Source organism: Schistocerca americana, chromosome 2 (assembly GCF_021461395.2).
Source record: "Schistocerca americana isolate TAMUIC-IGC-003095 chromosome 2, iqSchAmer2.1, whole genome shotgun sequence".
Classification (NCBI taxonomy): domain Eukaryota; kingdom Metazoa; phylum Arthropoda; class Insecta; order Orthoptera; family Acrididae; genus Schistocerca; species Schistocerca americana.
The window spans coordinates 1,053,708,011-1,053,724,201 of NC_060120.1; the positions used below are offsets into that span (position 1 = coordinate 1,053,708,011).

Sequence of the window (16,191 nt, forward strand, 5' to 3'; positions counted from 1 at the left end):
GCAGTATACTAAAGAAGTACTGCTTTCATTCCTATAAGTTGCGTGTGCTCTAACAACTAACTGGCTTCTACTATTCAGACTGTGACAGATGTAGGTACCATATGTTTCATTTGACCTATATAGTGTGAATAAGTGAATGCTAATTCAGAAAACAAATAGTAATCAGAATGTAATTATCTAAACACTATGTCTATGCCAGTAAGCTCAATAATTAAACTGCTAAAAGATAATCATGTCAATGTTAGTTGTGCTCCTCTATCTGTAATCAGCTTGCTATAATGGTAATTACCTTTGTTACTGTAATGTACAGATAGTAAGTATTATTGAGAGCTAGTTGTTGGTGAAATGTTTAATATTATTTCTATGTCGTTCATGTCAAACCACTGGTAAATTGCACATTACTTCATACTTATAGAACCTTACATCGATTCCCGTTTCCTCTGCTACTGTTTCCTTTCGACAGAAGTATTTCGAAAAAATTAGTACGATACCTTCTCCATTACATACAGCCACAGTTATCTTCAAGTCGTTTCATAGGAGGAATATGGTCGGTATGTCCTGCAGTGCTGTGTCAGGCTTTTCTCTTGACAGGACTAACAGTATTGTTTGAGAGGTACTTGTCAGTTGCTCCCGCCCCTTTCCCGACAGGTAATAGTGCTTCGCTCACCTCTTCGTGTTAACTCAGCATTTGTGTTCCGTACGGAGCTTTTTGTCTTGTCAGTCCTGATGGAGCCCTTCCAGGAATCATTCCCTGTTTCCCTTATAGTGTGATGCGTGTCTTTGCGGTACCACTGACCCTCTGGCCTTCTTGCTGGGTCCACCTGTGTCACCTAGCTAGGCTCTATATTTCCTCGTCTGCATATCCCCAGAAAGTTCGGCGAACCGTCCTCTCACCTCAGCGAGGTGGTCTGCATCCCACGCCAAGAGCACTGAAAGCGACTATTGCACTCTCTCGACTTTTCCTACCTCGAATGGGTATCGTTATCAAAAGCTCCTGCACGTCTTCTGGCAGCTTTATTACAATTAAGGAGCCCGTTCCTTAGGTCGAAATTGCTCCCATAAATTACTTATTTTTCGTCGCTGCATTTCTTGCAAAAGCGAATATTCATTTCACTGCCTCCCTCGAATGGTCTCCCTTATATGCCATTTCTTTCTCCTCCTTGCGCAGCAATACACCGGAATTTTGCTATGAACGCAGCTTCAAATTTTGCGAACGGGTATCGGAACTCTGTTATTCTTAGCCCACGTATGTAAGCTCCGACTTGTAAACGACGTGCAACATACGACGCTCACCCCACTTTTTTGCAGTATCCCCAAAAATAGTTTGATAAAGGCAACCAGATGCACCTTGTCTATGAATGGAGCGGATGAGGTGTGCAGATAAAAATCTCTCTGTCTGCTCATCCTCTTGCCTCGTTCCCTTCTCGCTGCCTAGTCGTCTACACTGAATGGACTTTCAGGTGGGTCAGACAGTACAGAGCGACGTGAGGAAGGAAGTAATTTACCCTGCTCCATAACGTCGGTCATCTGTCTTTGTAGCCGTAAGATAATGTTCGACCAAATGATCCATTTCTGCATTATGTCAACGACTAAGACTGGTACTCTGGTCCTTGTGACGACTGCTGGTTGTTTTGAATGCTCATCTAGCTTTCCCCGTACTTTAGTCGTTTGTGTCAACAATTCGGCATTGAAAGAGACTATTCATGCCGCATATCCGAGGCTATTCCTGCAACTTTCTGTTCTACGTTTTCTGCGAACCGACTTACACCTTCAATCTGGTCCTCATTCTGCTCCCCAACGTCATCAAGCAACCTTTTCCACAGTATGTAACTTCACTGCCAGCATCGGAATTTCGTCAACTGATTCAGTTTGATTTTGCAGCGGATTGGTGCCTACTGCTTTGCACCTACCGCTTTGCTTACTGCCTCGAATGTTTCATACATACATTCCTGTTCTTTCATGCTAGCTGCTTCATCTTTAATTACAGGATGTATATGTAGCCACACTGATTACATATCATTTTTGTCAGTTGACCATGGTTTCGATTGCACTAGCGCAATCTTCATCAAAATAAAAATAATTACATGGAATACATGTAATCACACCATGGTTAAAAACGTCTGAGCAAAGATGCTTTCGTCAAACAGGAATCTCACAGGAATGAAAACTAAAAAGTGAAAGTACAACATGACTGTCAACTAGATAAAATACTCCATGGAAAACAAATGACTGCCGCAAGGTCGCTTAGGAACAAGAGCGGCATAGCACAATCGCTACCGCCAGACTAACATCTTTTCCTCACATTATCCTAAACGCACATAGCCTCAAGAATCGCTACTACCGATTTAATCAATTGTTGCAACACTCGCAGAATCGAATGTAACCAGTTCAAATCAACGAGAGTCAAGTCGTAGTTACTGCACTCGGCTGTTTGATTAGGCCTGTTTTCTAACAGATGCACTTCTACGTTTTTCGAATAACCATCCATACTTGTTAATTATTTAGAGGGCTGAATGAACGACACGAAGTTTTTCCCACAACATAAATTACAATCGTTCATTTTATGTCTTGCGTAAATCAAATTCAAATTACCCAAAATAAACCCCTCACACGTAGTCATCACATGCATGTTCTCCTTATAGCACAACGCTGAGCGTGCACTATCTGATCAAAAGTCTCCGGACACCTGTTACTGGTTATTAATATGGCGTGTGTCCATGCTTCGCTTTTACGACGGCATGGAATCTGCTGGACATGGGTTTGGTGAGGTGTCTGTAAGTCTGTGCAGGAGTCGAAACCAGAGATGTGTAATGCTGGTGTCTGGAGCAAAACCGACATTCCAACTGAAAAGTGTTTCTTTCAGTTTAGGTCGGGGTTCTGAGTAGACAGATCCATTTCAGGAACGTTATTGTCCACAGACAGTTGCACCACAGATGCTGCTTTACGAAAGGGTGTTCTCCCATGCTGCTAAAGGGTCATATTTTTCGAAAAGCTCCTCTACTGTACACAGTACACAATGTTGCAGTATGGATCCATATCCTATCGCAATTATCGGTTTATTAAGTGCGAAAAAGGGACCACAACGTACCCACAAAAAGAAGCCCCCTACTCTTACGCCATCTTCCTCGTAGTTAACTGTGGGCACTGATGGCAACTAACTTTCTCCAGGCATTCGTCGAACCCAGCCCCTTCTATTGGACTGCCACAGGGTGCAGTGTGGAGCACTCGCTTCTAGTCAGCCGTGGTCCAGTCATGTAGCTCTGTACATGACCTCAAGCGTCGCTTAGCGCTGACCACAGTAAAGTGTGACGTATCAGGAGCTGCTCGATCATCATACCCGACTCTTTCTACTCTCCTAAGCACAGTCATTGTCCTATCTGGACTGCTGGCAGCAATTTGGCACTCGCAGGTGACTACTTTCGCTGATTTCGTGCGATTTTTGCCAACCACCCTCCGCAGTGCTCGACCATTCCTCTCCGTCAGTACGGGAAGTCTGCCTGGTCTTGGTTTAGCTGTCTTTGTCTCTTCGTATTTCCACTTCGCAGTCGCATCACTGCACTACTGTGTGTTGCATGTCTACAGGCACATCATGCCTTGTTGCGTCTGCTGCCTTGTAGTACCGTTCCGCATTCCCCCTCGTGCATTAGAGCATACTCAGGTAGCTTCGCGGTATGCGTCTCCATGTGTGGAGTAACTGGGTTTTCCTAGCTCTTTGTGTCATGTATTCTCCTATACAGTGTGATTTTTTTCATTACCTTAGGATCTTCCTTTCATTCCCATGTGATTTCAAACTTTGTAGCCGGCCGCTGTGGCCGAGCGGTTCTAGGCGCGTCAGTCCGGAACCCCGCTGCTGCTACGGTCGCAGGTTCGAATCCTGCCTCGGGCATGGATGTGTGTGATGTCCTTAGATTAGTTACGTTTAAGTAGTTCTAAGTCTAGGGGGACTGATGACCGCAGATGTTAAGTCCCATAGTGCTCAGAGCCATTTGAATCATTTTTTTCAGACCTTGTTCATACTAACGTTGAAGTGAGGCTTTAATACAAGGTAACTCGTAACGCTGGAACATCATGTATTTACATGAATTATTCAATAAGAAGTTCGTCATTTGGCTTCTTCACCTAGGAACGACTACATTAAAATTGTATCACATTCGGCAACACAGCCACCCCAGGAGTAGTTTGCTGAAAGTTCTCAACTACTGCTTGGAAGATTTCTTCAATTTATGGTTGATTTTGGGGGGGGGGGGGGGGGCGAGCAAACTGTGAGGTCATCGTTCCCATAGATTTAGGAAATAATGGGGAAGGAAGCGACCGTGCCCTTTCAAACAAACCATCCCGGCATTTTCCTGAAGCGATTTACGGAAATCGCGGAAAACCTGAATCAGGAAGGCCGGACGCCCGTTTGAACCGCAGTCCTTCCGAATGCGAGTCCAGTTTGGTAATCACTACGCCACGTCGCTCGGTTTCAATTTATGATGAAATTTAAAGTCACTGTATACATGCTAAGGGCTGCACACCTTATTTCGGCGCTAAGGCACTCATCGATCTCAGAATCGATTCACTTATATTTGATTTTTGCTTTGACTAGTGTGTTAACCCTTTATGAAAACAATTCCAGTGTTTTTGTAGTTCGACACTCGTGGCTACAATATTAACTCATTTTCCTTCGTCATACTGACTGTAAAGGGCACTAAAAAAATAGAATAAGAAACATAAATGTAGATGGAAAAGGCTTTCCAGGAGAAATAAAATGTTGCAAGAACATCTGTTATGGCATCCACGACTATTTAGCTGTTGAAATTTGAAGCTGAGGCTGAATATGCAGGCTGAGTCAAAGAATAGTTACTGCACTCGGTTTTCAAGCTGCCTCAATTCGAATAAAATCCTCGCGCTTTCGATGTCTATCTCCGCCATCGTCGTCAGGAGTTCACTGACTGCCGGGACTGCTACGGTTTCTCGCTTATATAGGCATGATGACATAATCAGCAGCCAATCAGATAGACCCAATGTGGCGCGCAAGCGTTTTGTTCATGTATGCCGTCGCGAAAGACCCTTTGGACAGTAGTACACGCAGATTGCAGAGGATATTGACGATCGTAAGGTGCGAAAAGGAAGCACATCAGAGAAAGATGTATGTGTGCCCTCTGTTTTGATTCTGCAGACAGTGACCGTACCGAGTTTAGAGATGTACATTATTGGCAACATTTATTCTAGTGTACAACCGGGCCCCACAGATTAGTGTGTACTGCTGCTGTAAAACTCCAATAATTTGAATGGAGTGGGAGTTTTGGTCTGCGAGAAGGTGGATGGACATATTGACGGACTGTCGCACATGTTGAGCACAGTGTATCGGCGTTGTGTTTCTCCTTTCAACAGTGGTTTGTGGAACATTCCCATACGTGCAGACCACGTTCTGGTCTCCGCGTATTACAAACGGACGTTAAGACTAGCTAGTTGTGGGGGCACCAGTGGTCGACTTAACGTCATCTAGGGAAGAACTCTGGGCACACATTGGATCTGCTGTGCCACCGAGGACAGTTGAAAACCATCTGCTTGCAGCAGGACTGAGAACACGTGTGCCTCTGGCCAGACCACCACTGACACAAGGCACAGCCGAGCGTGGCTGCTCTGGTGCCGTCAAAGAATCGAATGGAGAGTGGAATGGCGCCCTGTTGTCGTGAGTGTTGACACTGGGTTCTATCTGCACGCGAGTGATGGCCTTAGACGCGTATGGCGTAGATCAGATGAAGCTGCCTAGTCCAGAGTGCACTGGCTCCGTTCCATGTTTCACAGTGCGAGAGTCCATCAGTTACAACTCGAGGTCACATTTGATTTATCTACTGGTTAAAGCAACAGGTGCGCACTACATTGCGCATACCATTATCCCTGTGCTATTGGCAAATCAGGACAGTGCACATACTCATACGGCTGCTGTGATGTAATTTGCTTTCTGTAGTGTACAACAACTGGCCTTGCCAGCAAGATCACCATATCTCTCGGCAGCTGAACATCTGTAGAACATGGTGAAGCGGGAGCTCATTCGTTGTCTAGAAGGAACATTCCAGAATTTCAACAAAAGGAGGAAGATACTGCGATAGACCAGTCTATCACAGAAGGCCATTATGATCGTTTGTATGCGGGAATACACGCCTGCACTGCCACCAGAGGAGGTGGGTGGACTGTGTGTTGACGTGACTGTTTCTTTATCTTTCACTGTGACCTGTGAGTTTCATTCGGTCTGAATTTGTTGTCGTCTACTCTTACAACCTGGTCAACAAAATGACCTTATCCTTGATGGTGTTGCATTTTTATACTTTTCACCAGTCTAAGTCATTTATTGGGTACTTACTCTGGTTTTTTTTTTCAGAAGACACATATCCACGTAGTCAGAAATATGCGCGAAAGAGTACTTTCTGTTTATTTGACAAAAGAGATTACATCATCAGTAGCACAAGAATACCGAAGCACCTGACAAGAAAGGCTTTTGCTAGGCTGGCAGCTCACAGACGAATGGGAGCGGGACTTTGCAGCGGATGTTCCTGACTTTGCCCGTTGCCTCCCACACGGCACCGCATTCACCTTCCATGGACGGTGGACCAGCGCTCTCGTCCCAGTGGATGTAGCCAACGGAGTCGAGTGGTTCACCTGAAGGCACAGAAGAAGAGCAGTCAGCAAACGGAATACCAGGAAGCTCATGCTGAATCAAATGGTTCAAATGGTTCTGAGAACTATGCGACTTAACTTCTGAGGTCATCAGTCGCCTAGAACTTAGAACTAATTAAACCTAACTAACCTAAGGACAGCACACACATCCATGCCCGAGGCAGGATTCGAACCTGCGACCGTAGCGATCGCTCGGCTCCAGACTGTAGCGCCCAGAACCGCACGGCCACTCCGGCCGGCATGCTGAATCGATTTGAGTTACCCAAACATGATGTTCACTGCCGATCGTGGGACTGAATGCTATTTGGTGATGTTGTGGGCATGTAAGGCAATATAGGTGAAGTAATACACTGGCGTCCAAAGCTAAAGCTACATACGGAAATTTTGCAGACTTGCGTTTATTTTGCCACATTTGCAACATTTAATCTAGGTGGTAGTGAGCTAGAAACAATGTAAAGAACGGAAACGAAGTCCCATGCTTCATGACAGAGCGTATGGGAACGATGCGAGAGACTCGCACCGCCGTACTAGGCAAGGTCCTAATGGAGGTGGTTCTCCGTTGCCTTCCTCCGACCGTAATGGGAATGAATGATGATGATGAAGACGACAGAGCAACACCCAGTCATCTCGGGGCAGGTGAAAATCCCTTACCCCGCCCGGAATCGAACGCGGGACCCCGTGCCCGGGAAGCGAGAACGCTACCACGAGTATATTGCTCGACGCATTTGTAGCAGTTCTGAAGCGAACGCCATGATGTGTTTCCTTCCGTTTAGAAATCGAGTTGAACTCAAGAGGGCTTAAGTCAGGCGAGTGCAGTAGGTGGAATAGCACTTTCCAGTCCCATAAGTCAAACAAATCAGTAAGAGCTTGCACTGTACGTGCTTGAGCATTGTCCTGCAAAATGATGGTTAGGTCCTGCAGAAAGTGTCATCACCTCTGTTTCTAAGCTCGTCGTAGGTTGTGTTCCAAAAATGAATAACTGCTACAAATTCGTCGAGCAATATACTGCGCCGCACGAACTCTCAACACAACTGGCACTGCGAAGAGTATCCTACGACTTCCACATCGCTGGCAACGGGTTATACACAATGCTGGTGACTACTTTGAAGGTCAGTGAAACTATTAAGGTATACCGGAGGTAAAAGAGTCCCCCCATTCGGATCTTCGAGCGGGGACTACTCAGCAGGACGCCGTTATCAGGAGAAATAAAACTGGCGTTCTACGGATCGGAGCGTAGAATGTCAGATCCCTTAATCGGGTAGTTAGGTTAGAAAATTATAAAGGGAAATGGATAGGTTGAAGTTGGATACCGTGGGAATTACAGATGTTCGGTGGCAGGAGGAGCAAGACCTCTGATCAGGTGAATACAGGGCTATAAGTACAAAATCAAATAGGGGTAATAGAGGAGTTGTTTTAGTAATGAATAAAAAATTAGGAGCGCAGGTGAGATTATTCAGATAGTGAAGGGACACTAAAGATTAATAGTCATGGAGGACTGGAATTCGATAGTAGGAAACGGAAGAGAAGGACAAGTAGGTGAATATGGAATGATGGTAAGGAATGAAAGAGGAAGCCAAATGGTAGAAATTTCCACGGAACATAACTTAATCATAGCTAACACTTGGTTTAAAAACCATGAAAGAAGATTGTATTCGTGGAAGAGGCCTGGAGACACTGGAATGTATCAGATATACTATACAATGATAAGACAGAGGTTTAGGAACCAGGTTTTAAATTGCTAGAGATTTCCGCGGATAGAACCAGAGGTTGTAGAGAGTTTAAGACAGCACTAGGGAACAATTGACAAGAACGGGGGAACGAGATAGAGTAGAAGAAGAATGGGTAGTAGCTTTGGGGGATGAAATAGTAAAGGCAGCAGAAGATAAAGTAGGTAAAAAGATGAGGGCCAGTAGAAATCTTTGGATAACATAAGATACATTGAACTTAATTGGAGAAAGGAGAAAATATGAAAATGCAATAAATGAAGTAGGCAAAAGGAATACAATCGTCTCAAAATGAGATCGACAGGAATTGCAAAGTGGCTAAGCAAGGATGGCTACAGGACAAATGTAGGGCAGTAGAAGCATATATGACTAGGGGTAAGACAGACACTGCCTATAGGAAAATTAAAGAAAGCTTTGGACAAAAGAGAACCACTTGTATGAATATCAGATTAAAAACCAGTACGAAGCAAAGAAGAGAAAGCAGAATGGTGAAAAGAGTATGTAGAGGGTCTACACAAAGGCGATACTATGGAAATGAAAGAGGACGTAGAGAAAGATGAAATGGGAGATACGATACTGCGTGAAGAATTGACAGAGCACTGGAAGATCTAAGTCGAAACAAGGCCCCGGGAGTAGACAACATTCCATTAGAACTATTGACAGCCTTCGGAGAGCCAGCCCTGACAAAACTCTACCATTGGGTGAGCAAGATGTATGAGACAAGCGAAATATCCTCAGACTTCAAGAGGAATATAATAATTCCAAACCCAAAGAAAGATGTGTTGACAGGTGTTAAAATTACCGAACTATCAGTTAAATAATTCACGGCTGCAAAATACTAACACAAATTCTTTACACACGAATGGAAAAACTGGTAGCAGCCGATCTCTGGGACGATCAGTTTGGATTCCGTAGAAATGTTGGAACACGTGAGGAAATACTCACCCTGCGACATATCTTAGATTTAGGAAAGGTAAACCTACGTTTCTTGCATTTGTAGACTTAGAGAAAGCTTTTGACAGTCTTGACTGGAATTCTCTCTTTCAAATTCTAAATGCAGCAGGGGCTAAATACAGGGAACGAAAGGCTATTTACAATTTGTACAGCAACCTGATGACAGTTATAAGAGTCGAGGGGCATGAAAGAGAAGCAGTGGTTGGGAAAGTATTTGTATCCTATCCCCGATGTTGTTCTATCTGTATATTGAACAAGAGGTAGAGGAAACAAAAGAAAAATTTGGAGTAGAAATTAAAATCCATGGAGCAGAAATAAAAAATTTGTGGTTTACCGATGATATTGTAATTCTATCAGAGACAGCAAAGGACTTGGAAGAGCAGTTGAACGGAATGGACAGTATCTTGAAAGGAGGACATAAGATGAATATCAACAAATGCAAAACCAGGGTGCAGTCAAATTAAATCAGATGATGCTGAGTATATTAGTTTAGGAAATGAGACAGTTAAAGTAGAAGATGATGTTTGCTATTTGGGGAGCAAAATAAATGATGATGGTCAAAGTAGAGAGGATATAAAATGTGGGCTGGCAATAGCAAGGAATGCGTTTCTGAAGAAGAGAAATTTGTTAACATCGAGTATAGATTTAAGTGTCAGGAAGCCGTTTCTGAAAGTATTTGTATGGAGTATAGCCATTTATGGATGTGAAACATGGACGATAACTAGTTTAGACAAGAAGAGAATAGAATATTTCGAAATGTGATGTTACAGAAGAATACTGAAGATTAGATGGGTAACTAATGAGGAGGTACTGAATAGAATAGGGGAGAAGAAGAGTTTGTGGCACAAATTCACTAGATGAAGGGATCGTTTGGTGGGACACGTTCTGAGGCATCAAGGGATCACCAATTTGGTATTGGAGGGCAGCGCGGAGGGTAAAAATTGTAGAGGGACACCAAGAGATGAATATACTAAGCAGATTCAGAGGGATATAGTTTGCAGTAGTTACTTGGAGATGAATATAATATTGCAGATGATAGAGTAGCATGGAGGGCTGCATCAAACCAGTCTATAGACTGAGGACCTCAATAACAACAACAGCGTGAACCTTCTCCTCTACCGCAGAGCCACTTGAACGAGGGCGATGTTTTGCGTTGCTGTCGGTGAACAATTACGATCAGCATAATGAGCAGCACTGGCGCGACAGGGCTTTTGTTGATCTGCACTTGGAGCAATCAGTACGATCACCTGTGTCATTTTCGGCTTTGCTGTAGTGAATGCATGGAAAATTGGAAATCTATGGTAAGTTCCTGTGGGACCAAACCGATAAGGTCATCTGTCCCTAGGCTTACATACTACTTAATCTTAAACTAACTTACGCTAACGACACCACATACACCCATGCCCGAAGGAGGTCTCGAACCTCCGGCGGGGGTAGCCCCGCGAACCGTGGCAAGGCGCCCCAGATCGCACGGCTACCCCGCGGGGCGAGTGAATGTGTGAGTTCATCAAAAACTATTAGGGTGTAGGCACTGTTTTCCATTGTAGTCAACGAGTTTCGCGCATAATTTTCATATTGTTATTAGCACAGAAGGAATGGCGCAAATCAACAAATGCACTAGTAAGAGTTTCCATAAAGATTTGATGAATAATTTCATATTCATTCATAATATATTAGGAGTAACTATATTTTGATTACTTTAGTCATCGAGAAACTGTTTGTGTCAACTCCTTCCATTCACATGAAATAACTTCTGTGTACAATCGTCCTCATTAAGATTTATAGCTAGGACCTTCAATCATTGGCGTTATCCATTAAAGATCTGCATATTAAATTACAGCTCAGATCTTAGACTTGTGTCTGGCTCTTAACTAGTGTCCTGTCTCAGGGTAACATTTCACAAGCACAGAGTTTCACATGGACTATTGTCAGCATGCAATTAAGACTTTTTGAGTAAGAAATTCTTAAGGTTATGAATATCTATTACACCATAATGTATGTCCTACAGTAAACAGTTCAAATTAAATAGAATAGGTAGTTTATTGATGACACAAGGTGAAAGACTGAATCACTGCACGCTTGTCCTCCTGCAAACTTTCACTACTTTGAAGTTCACTAAAGTCACTTACTACGTTTCATACATCTCAGGCACTTCTAGTTAGATTTAACTAACAGAAACAACTCAGTATCAGAAAGGCCTTTGCAACAGTAATATATTATCAATGTGATGGATATAGAAATATTTGAAACCTCCTTAACAATGAGTCTAAGTACAGTAAGTAATATACAAGTAGAATGTTAAAAGATCTGCACCGCACAGCATTTATAGTTGTAGAAGTAGCAGCGTGTAGATGATCACTCGCATAGGTAGTGTGCAACAACATGTTGGCGAATTTACGCTTTTGGAAAAATATCCAGCTGTATATTATTTAACCAGCAATAATTACAAAGAATGGAAGTATATCGTTGGACTGAAACTTTTACCCCAAGACTGCTTCAGTGAGTGAGAATTGTCATTACTTGACAACCGGTGATTTACTGCACTTCAATGTAACTAAAACAGAACAATTTGTCTTACATGTTGGGTGAATGATCGGTTTCACCGCATTATGAGTTAATAACTTTTTCTCTCATTAACATCCACTTCCAAAGACGGAAATATTCATTGATGACAGAAATATAAATGAATTACCAAAGTACGTTTACTTATATGTAATAACGGACATACTTTTTATTTAAGTACTTTAAATCTATCTACACGTTTCGAAAAATATTACTGTGAAGAGTGCCACTGTATTTAGATGGCAATAACGTTGCACTGAATGAGATTTGATTTCATATTCCATGTTTCTCAATAACACAGATCACAAAAACAAATAATCGGTATTATTTAATTAGAGAGGATATAAAATGTAGAATGGCAATGGCAAGGAAAGCGTTTCTGAAGAGGAGAAATTTTTTAACATCGAGTATAGATTTAAGTGTCAGGAAGTCGTTTCTGAAAGTATTTGTATAGAGTGTAGCCATGTATGGAAGTGAAACATGGCCGATAAATAGTTTGGACAAGAAGAGAATAGAAGTTTTCGAAATGTGGTGCTACAGAAGAATGCTGTAGATGGGTAGATCACATAACTGATGAGTAGGTACTGAATAGAATTGGGGAGAAGAGAAATTTGTGGCACAACTTGACTGGAAGAAGGGATCAGTTGGTAGGACATGTTCTGAGGCATCAAGGGATCACCAATTTAGTATTGGAGGGCAGCGTGGAGGGTAAAAATCTTGGAGGGAGACCAAGAGATGAATACAATAAACGGATTAAGAAGGATGTAGGTTGCAGTAGGTACAGGGAGATGAAGAAGCTTGCACAGGTTAGAGTAGCATGGAGAGTTGCAACAAACCAGTCTCTGGACTGAAGACCACAACAACAAGGTGCTGTGTTACATAAGGTAGTGGTCACATGACCAGGTTCTTAAATGGGGAGATCGAGCAGAGCTCATAGCGTTTAGTTTTCATCTTCTGGTCGGTGAGGCTGGTTTGGCAAGGTCTGTGCAGCTGGAGTGTCACATCTACAATTCTTTATCACCCTCTACATTTCTAACTCTGAGGAACCTGCTGAATCGCTCTTTCCATTCCACCCAACAAACAATTTGCACGATATCTCCTTCCAGTGATCCCTCATTCCATTCCACCCAACAAGCAATTTGCACGATATCTCCTTCCAGTGATGCCTCAGGCTCACAGATTTCTACAGGAACGTTTCTGAGTTGATAATGTACAGGCTCATTTATCAATATATAAACTTACCTTCCAAGCTACTCAGAAATTATTCTCAGTGGCTCATCAATTGACCAACTCTGAAACCGATCAGTTTAATTACTCAAATTTCGTCCTTTTGGTGTACATTGACTTCCATTAACGCTATAATCGTTGTAGACATTGCATTGAGTTTCACATTTCCCGAAAGTCTGTGCCCTTTGTTCCAACGATTTCGCCTAATCGCTCATCCTTGGCCACCACTGACAGTATGATTTACCACTGCAGGCACGGATCAAAGCTCTGTCATCTTTTGTTTCTCTTAAGTCATTAACATTGGCGATGTGCATAAACCGCTCCCTGCTCTATTGGTTTCCTGAATTCCATTAAGCCGATGGCACTGTTTGATCGTAAATTAACGTACAGACCCCGCATACCAACACATATCCATCAACAGGCTGAACACACTCTCGTCCGTCATGCCATGGCCTACATCCTGTTTATCCATATCCCCTGCCTCTTCCTGCAAACTCTCCCAATCCACACATCCAAATATACCAACACACCAGCGCTCCTCACATTGCCACACCTCTACACGCAACACAAACATCCCCTCCCACTGCTGGCTAATGGTCCACGTCCTAAGGCTTGCAGCTATTCATTCCCAAAATAAAGATCGCCTTTAGCTCGTGTTTTTGTAATAAGCGCTGAACATTTTCGACGTGATCAATGAACAACCAAAGTATGTTTAATTGTTTGTAATAATGGGCATCTTTTTTGTTTAAGTACTTTCAAACTATCTATACGTTCCTAAAACACTTGTGATGAAAAGTGACAAGAGTACAATCCCCCCCACCCAATCTCAGGAATCAGCACGTTGTAATGCAGTTACAACAATAATAACAGATATATCAACAACAAGGTACAACTAGGTAATGGCCGGGTCGTATTCAATAGACATCTCTTTAAAATTTAATCTGTGGACACCCCTCGAAGCTAGAAAACAGTTTATGAAGAAATGGTAGGCTTTTATAAATGTGACATTAGCTGTTTGTGTGGTGAGTTTCAAGGATACAAGCTTCACACTTACATAAATCTTAAATTCCTATTTATTGAAGGCAGTTGCAACTTACCGAGAACTGTCTCGTAGTAGCCTTTCTGCGGCTCGTAGCGGTATCCAACCCTCGCCAGAATCTGGCCGCAAATCACTTTTCTAATGACTTCTTCCTCCTCCTTGGAATTAATGATCACCATGTGGCCACCGTCTTCTTCACAAATACTTTTCGCCTCAGACCAAGTCGCACGTAACTGGGGCACTTTGTAATAACCCACACCATCATATTTCGTATATCCAGCACGAACGTCCCTAGGTGTTCCAGTCGTTGCCACGGTGTCGTTATTGCAGGCATTAGAGCGAAGAGTAGGAACTTCTGCAAACACATCTATTTTACTACAGAATACAGATAAAATGCTTACGCTTTCTGTAAAAATCAACACTTACTTTCTGTTATATATATTTTATCTGTCAGTTAGAAGTTTTGTGTAGTTGCTATCTACCTTTAATTTGTTTATGTTATTTTCCCCAGGCCCTGTGAATGTCATCAACAACTAAAAGACAATTACTGTCGATTTTGCACTTTCACTAGACAATTTTTTTATTCGTCTCAAAACACTTACAAAAGAAGCAACAGACCGCTACTGAAAAGTTTTGAAAATTGATCGTCCAACAGTCTGATTCCGGATCCATAGTAGACAGCGAACACACAGTCTATCTCCGGACTTACAGCGTTCTCTAAACGCAGCTCTTTTGTGTTACTGTCATGACCGAATACAAACACCGTTTCATTCGTGCCTGTTCGCTGTAAATTTCAAACCATCAGCACGGATCCAGCCGCACAGCCATGTACAGCAGAACTGACCTGTGAATATCACTTCAGCTGACGGAATTTATGAGAATGTTCTGTTCCAATACCATCTGACGCACACCTTCATATTACACAGGTTTTCTTATCCTACAGTTTTCGCAACCACCTATATGAATTAATAAAGCCACTGGATTTCATATTTGACTGTCGGGGTTACCCATCAATAACTTTTGATTCTAAACGTTCGACGCAGGCTGATCTGAAATTCTTAAAGTTGCGCTTGAGTTTCAGCATTGAAAGTTTATCCTAAATTCTCTGGCACACTGCGTACCATATATGAAACTTCGGGTAGTTTTGGATGCAAACGGGAAGAGCTTCCGACGGCGCTAGGTGTGGTGCGATGTGCATACATGTTTTACAGTAGCAATTTTCTGTCTGTCGCAGTTGCTACGCTCCGGATCAAAAAGGTGGTAACGAGCAGTTTATGACGTTACTTTCAGGGCAACCTTCATAAGCGTGGACCACACAATATATTTTACCCACGTGCACCTAGGTGGAAGAGCAGATATTGCTAGGCAACTGCTGCGTCTGCAGACTCGTGTCATATGCAGAGCGAGGCATAATGGCGACGCAGCGTATGTAAACACATGTAATTTTTCTGTTGGTGGTGGTGGTGGTTAGTGTTTAACGTCCCGTCGACAACGAGGTCATTAGAGACGGAGCGCAAGCTCGGATTAGGGAAGGATTGGGAAGGAAATCGACCGTGCCCTTTCAAAGGAACCATCCCGGCATTTGCCTGAAACGATTTAGGGAAATCACGGAAAACCTAAATCAGGATGGCTGGAGACGGTATTGAACCGTCGTCCTCCCGAATGCGAGTCCAGTGTGCTAACCACTGCGCCACCTCGCTCGGTTTTTCTGTTGGTCACAACATGTACGATGGGGCACATTTTCACATGGTGGGAGGCTGATGCGTAGAAAATGACACCTGAATTTAAACAATGGATTTTAATGCTTGCGAAGTACTTTTGCAGCTTGTTGGTCATGGAAGGGATATCTCCTTACAACGTTAGTCACCAGGGACCGCATATGGTTAAACTACCATGAACCAAAGAATTTGCAAACACAAGCACCAGAATGGTGAGGTCAGATTTGAAATCCGCACATCGCGAGGGAATAATATCAGTGCTGTGTCATACTAGGACCACGTAAGTAAATCATCATTCTGTTTG

General features: G+C 43.0%; 1 protein-coding gene across 2 annotated transcripts in view; it reads right to left on the minus strand.

The window, feature by feature from the left end:
- Positions 1 to 6,419: 6,419 nt before the first annotated feature.
- LOC124596167 (hemolymph lipopolysaccharide-binding protein-like) overlaps positions 6,420 to 16,191 on the minus strand; it is a 34,930-nt gene continuing 25,158 nt past the window's right edge. Inside the window, exons 4-5 of one of the 2 annotated variants that reach the window (XM_047135205.1) lie at positions 14,228 to 14,521; positions 6,420 to 6,645 (exon numbers count right to left, since the gene is read on the minus strand). In XM_047135205.1, coding sequence (XP_046991161.1) covers positions 6,488 to 6,645; positions 14,228 to 14,521 — 452 coding nt within the window. In that variant the 3' untranslated portion in view covers positions 6,420 to 6,487. Of the gene's footprint in view, positions 6,646 to 14,227; positions 14,525 to 16,191 lie in introns of both variants that reach the window. The other variant, XM_047135204.1, reaches the window with a different exon arrangement.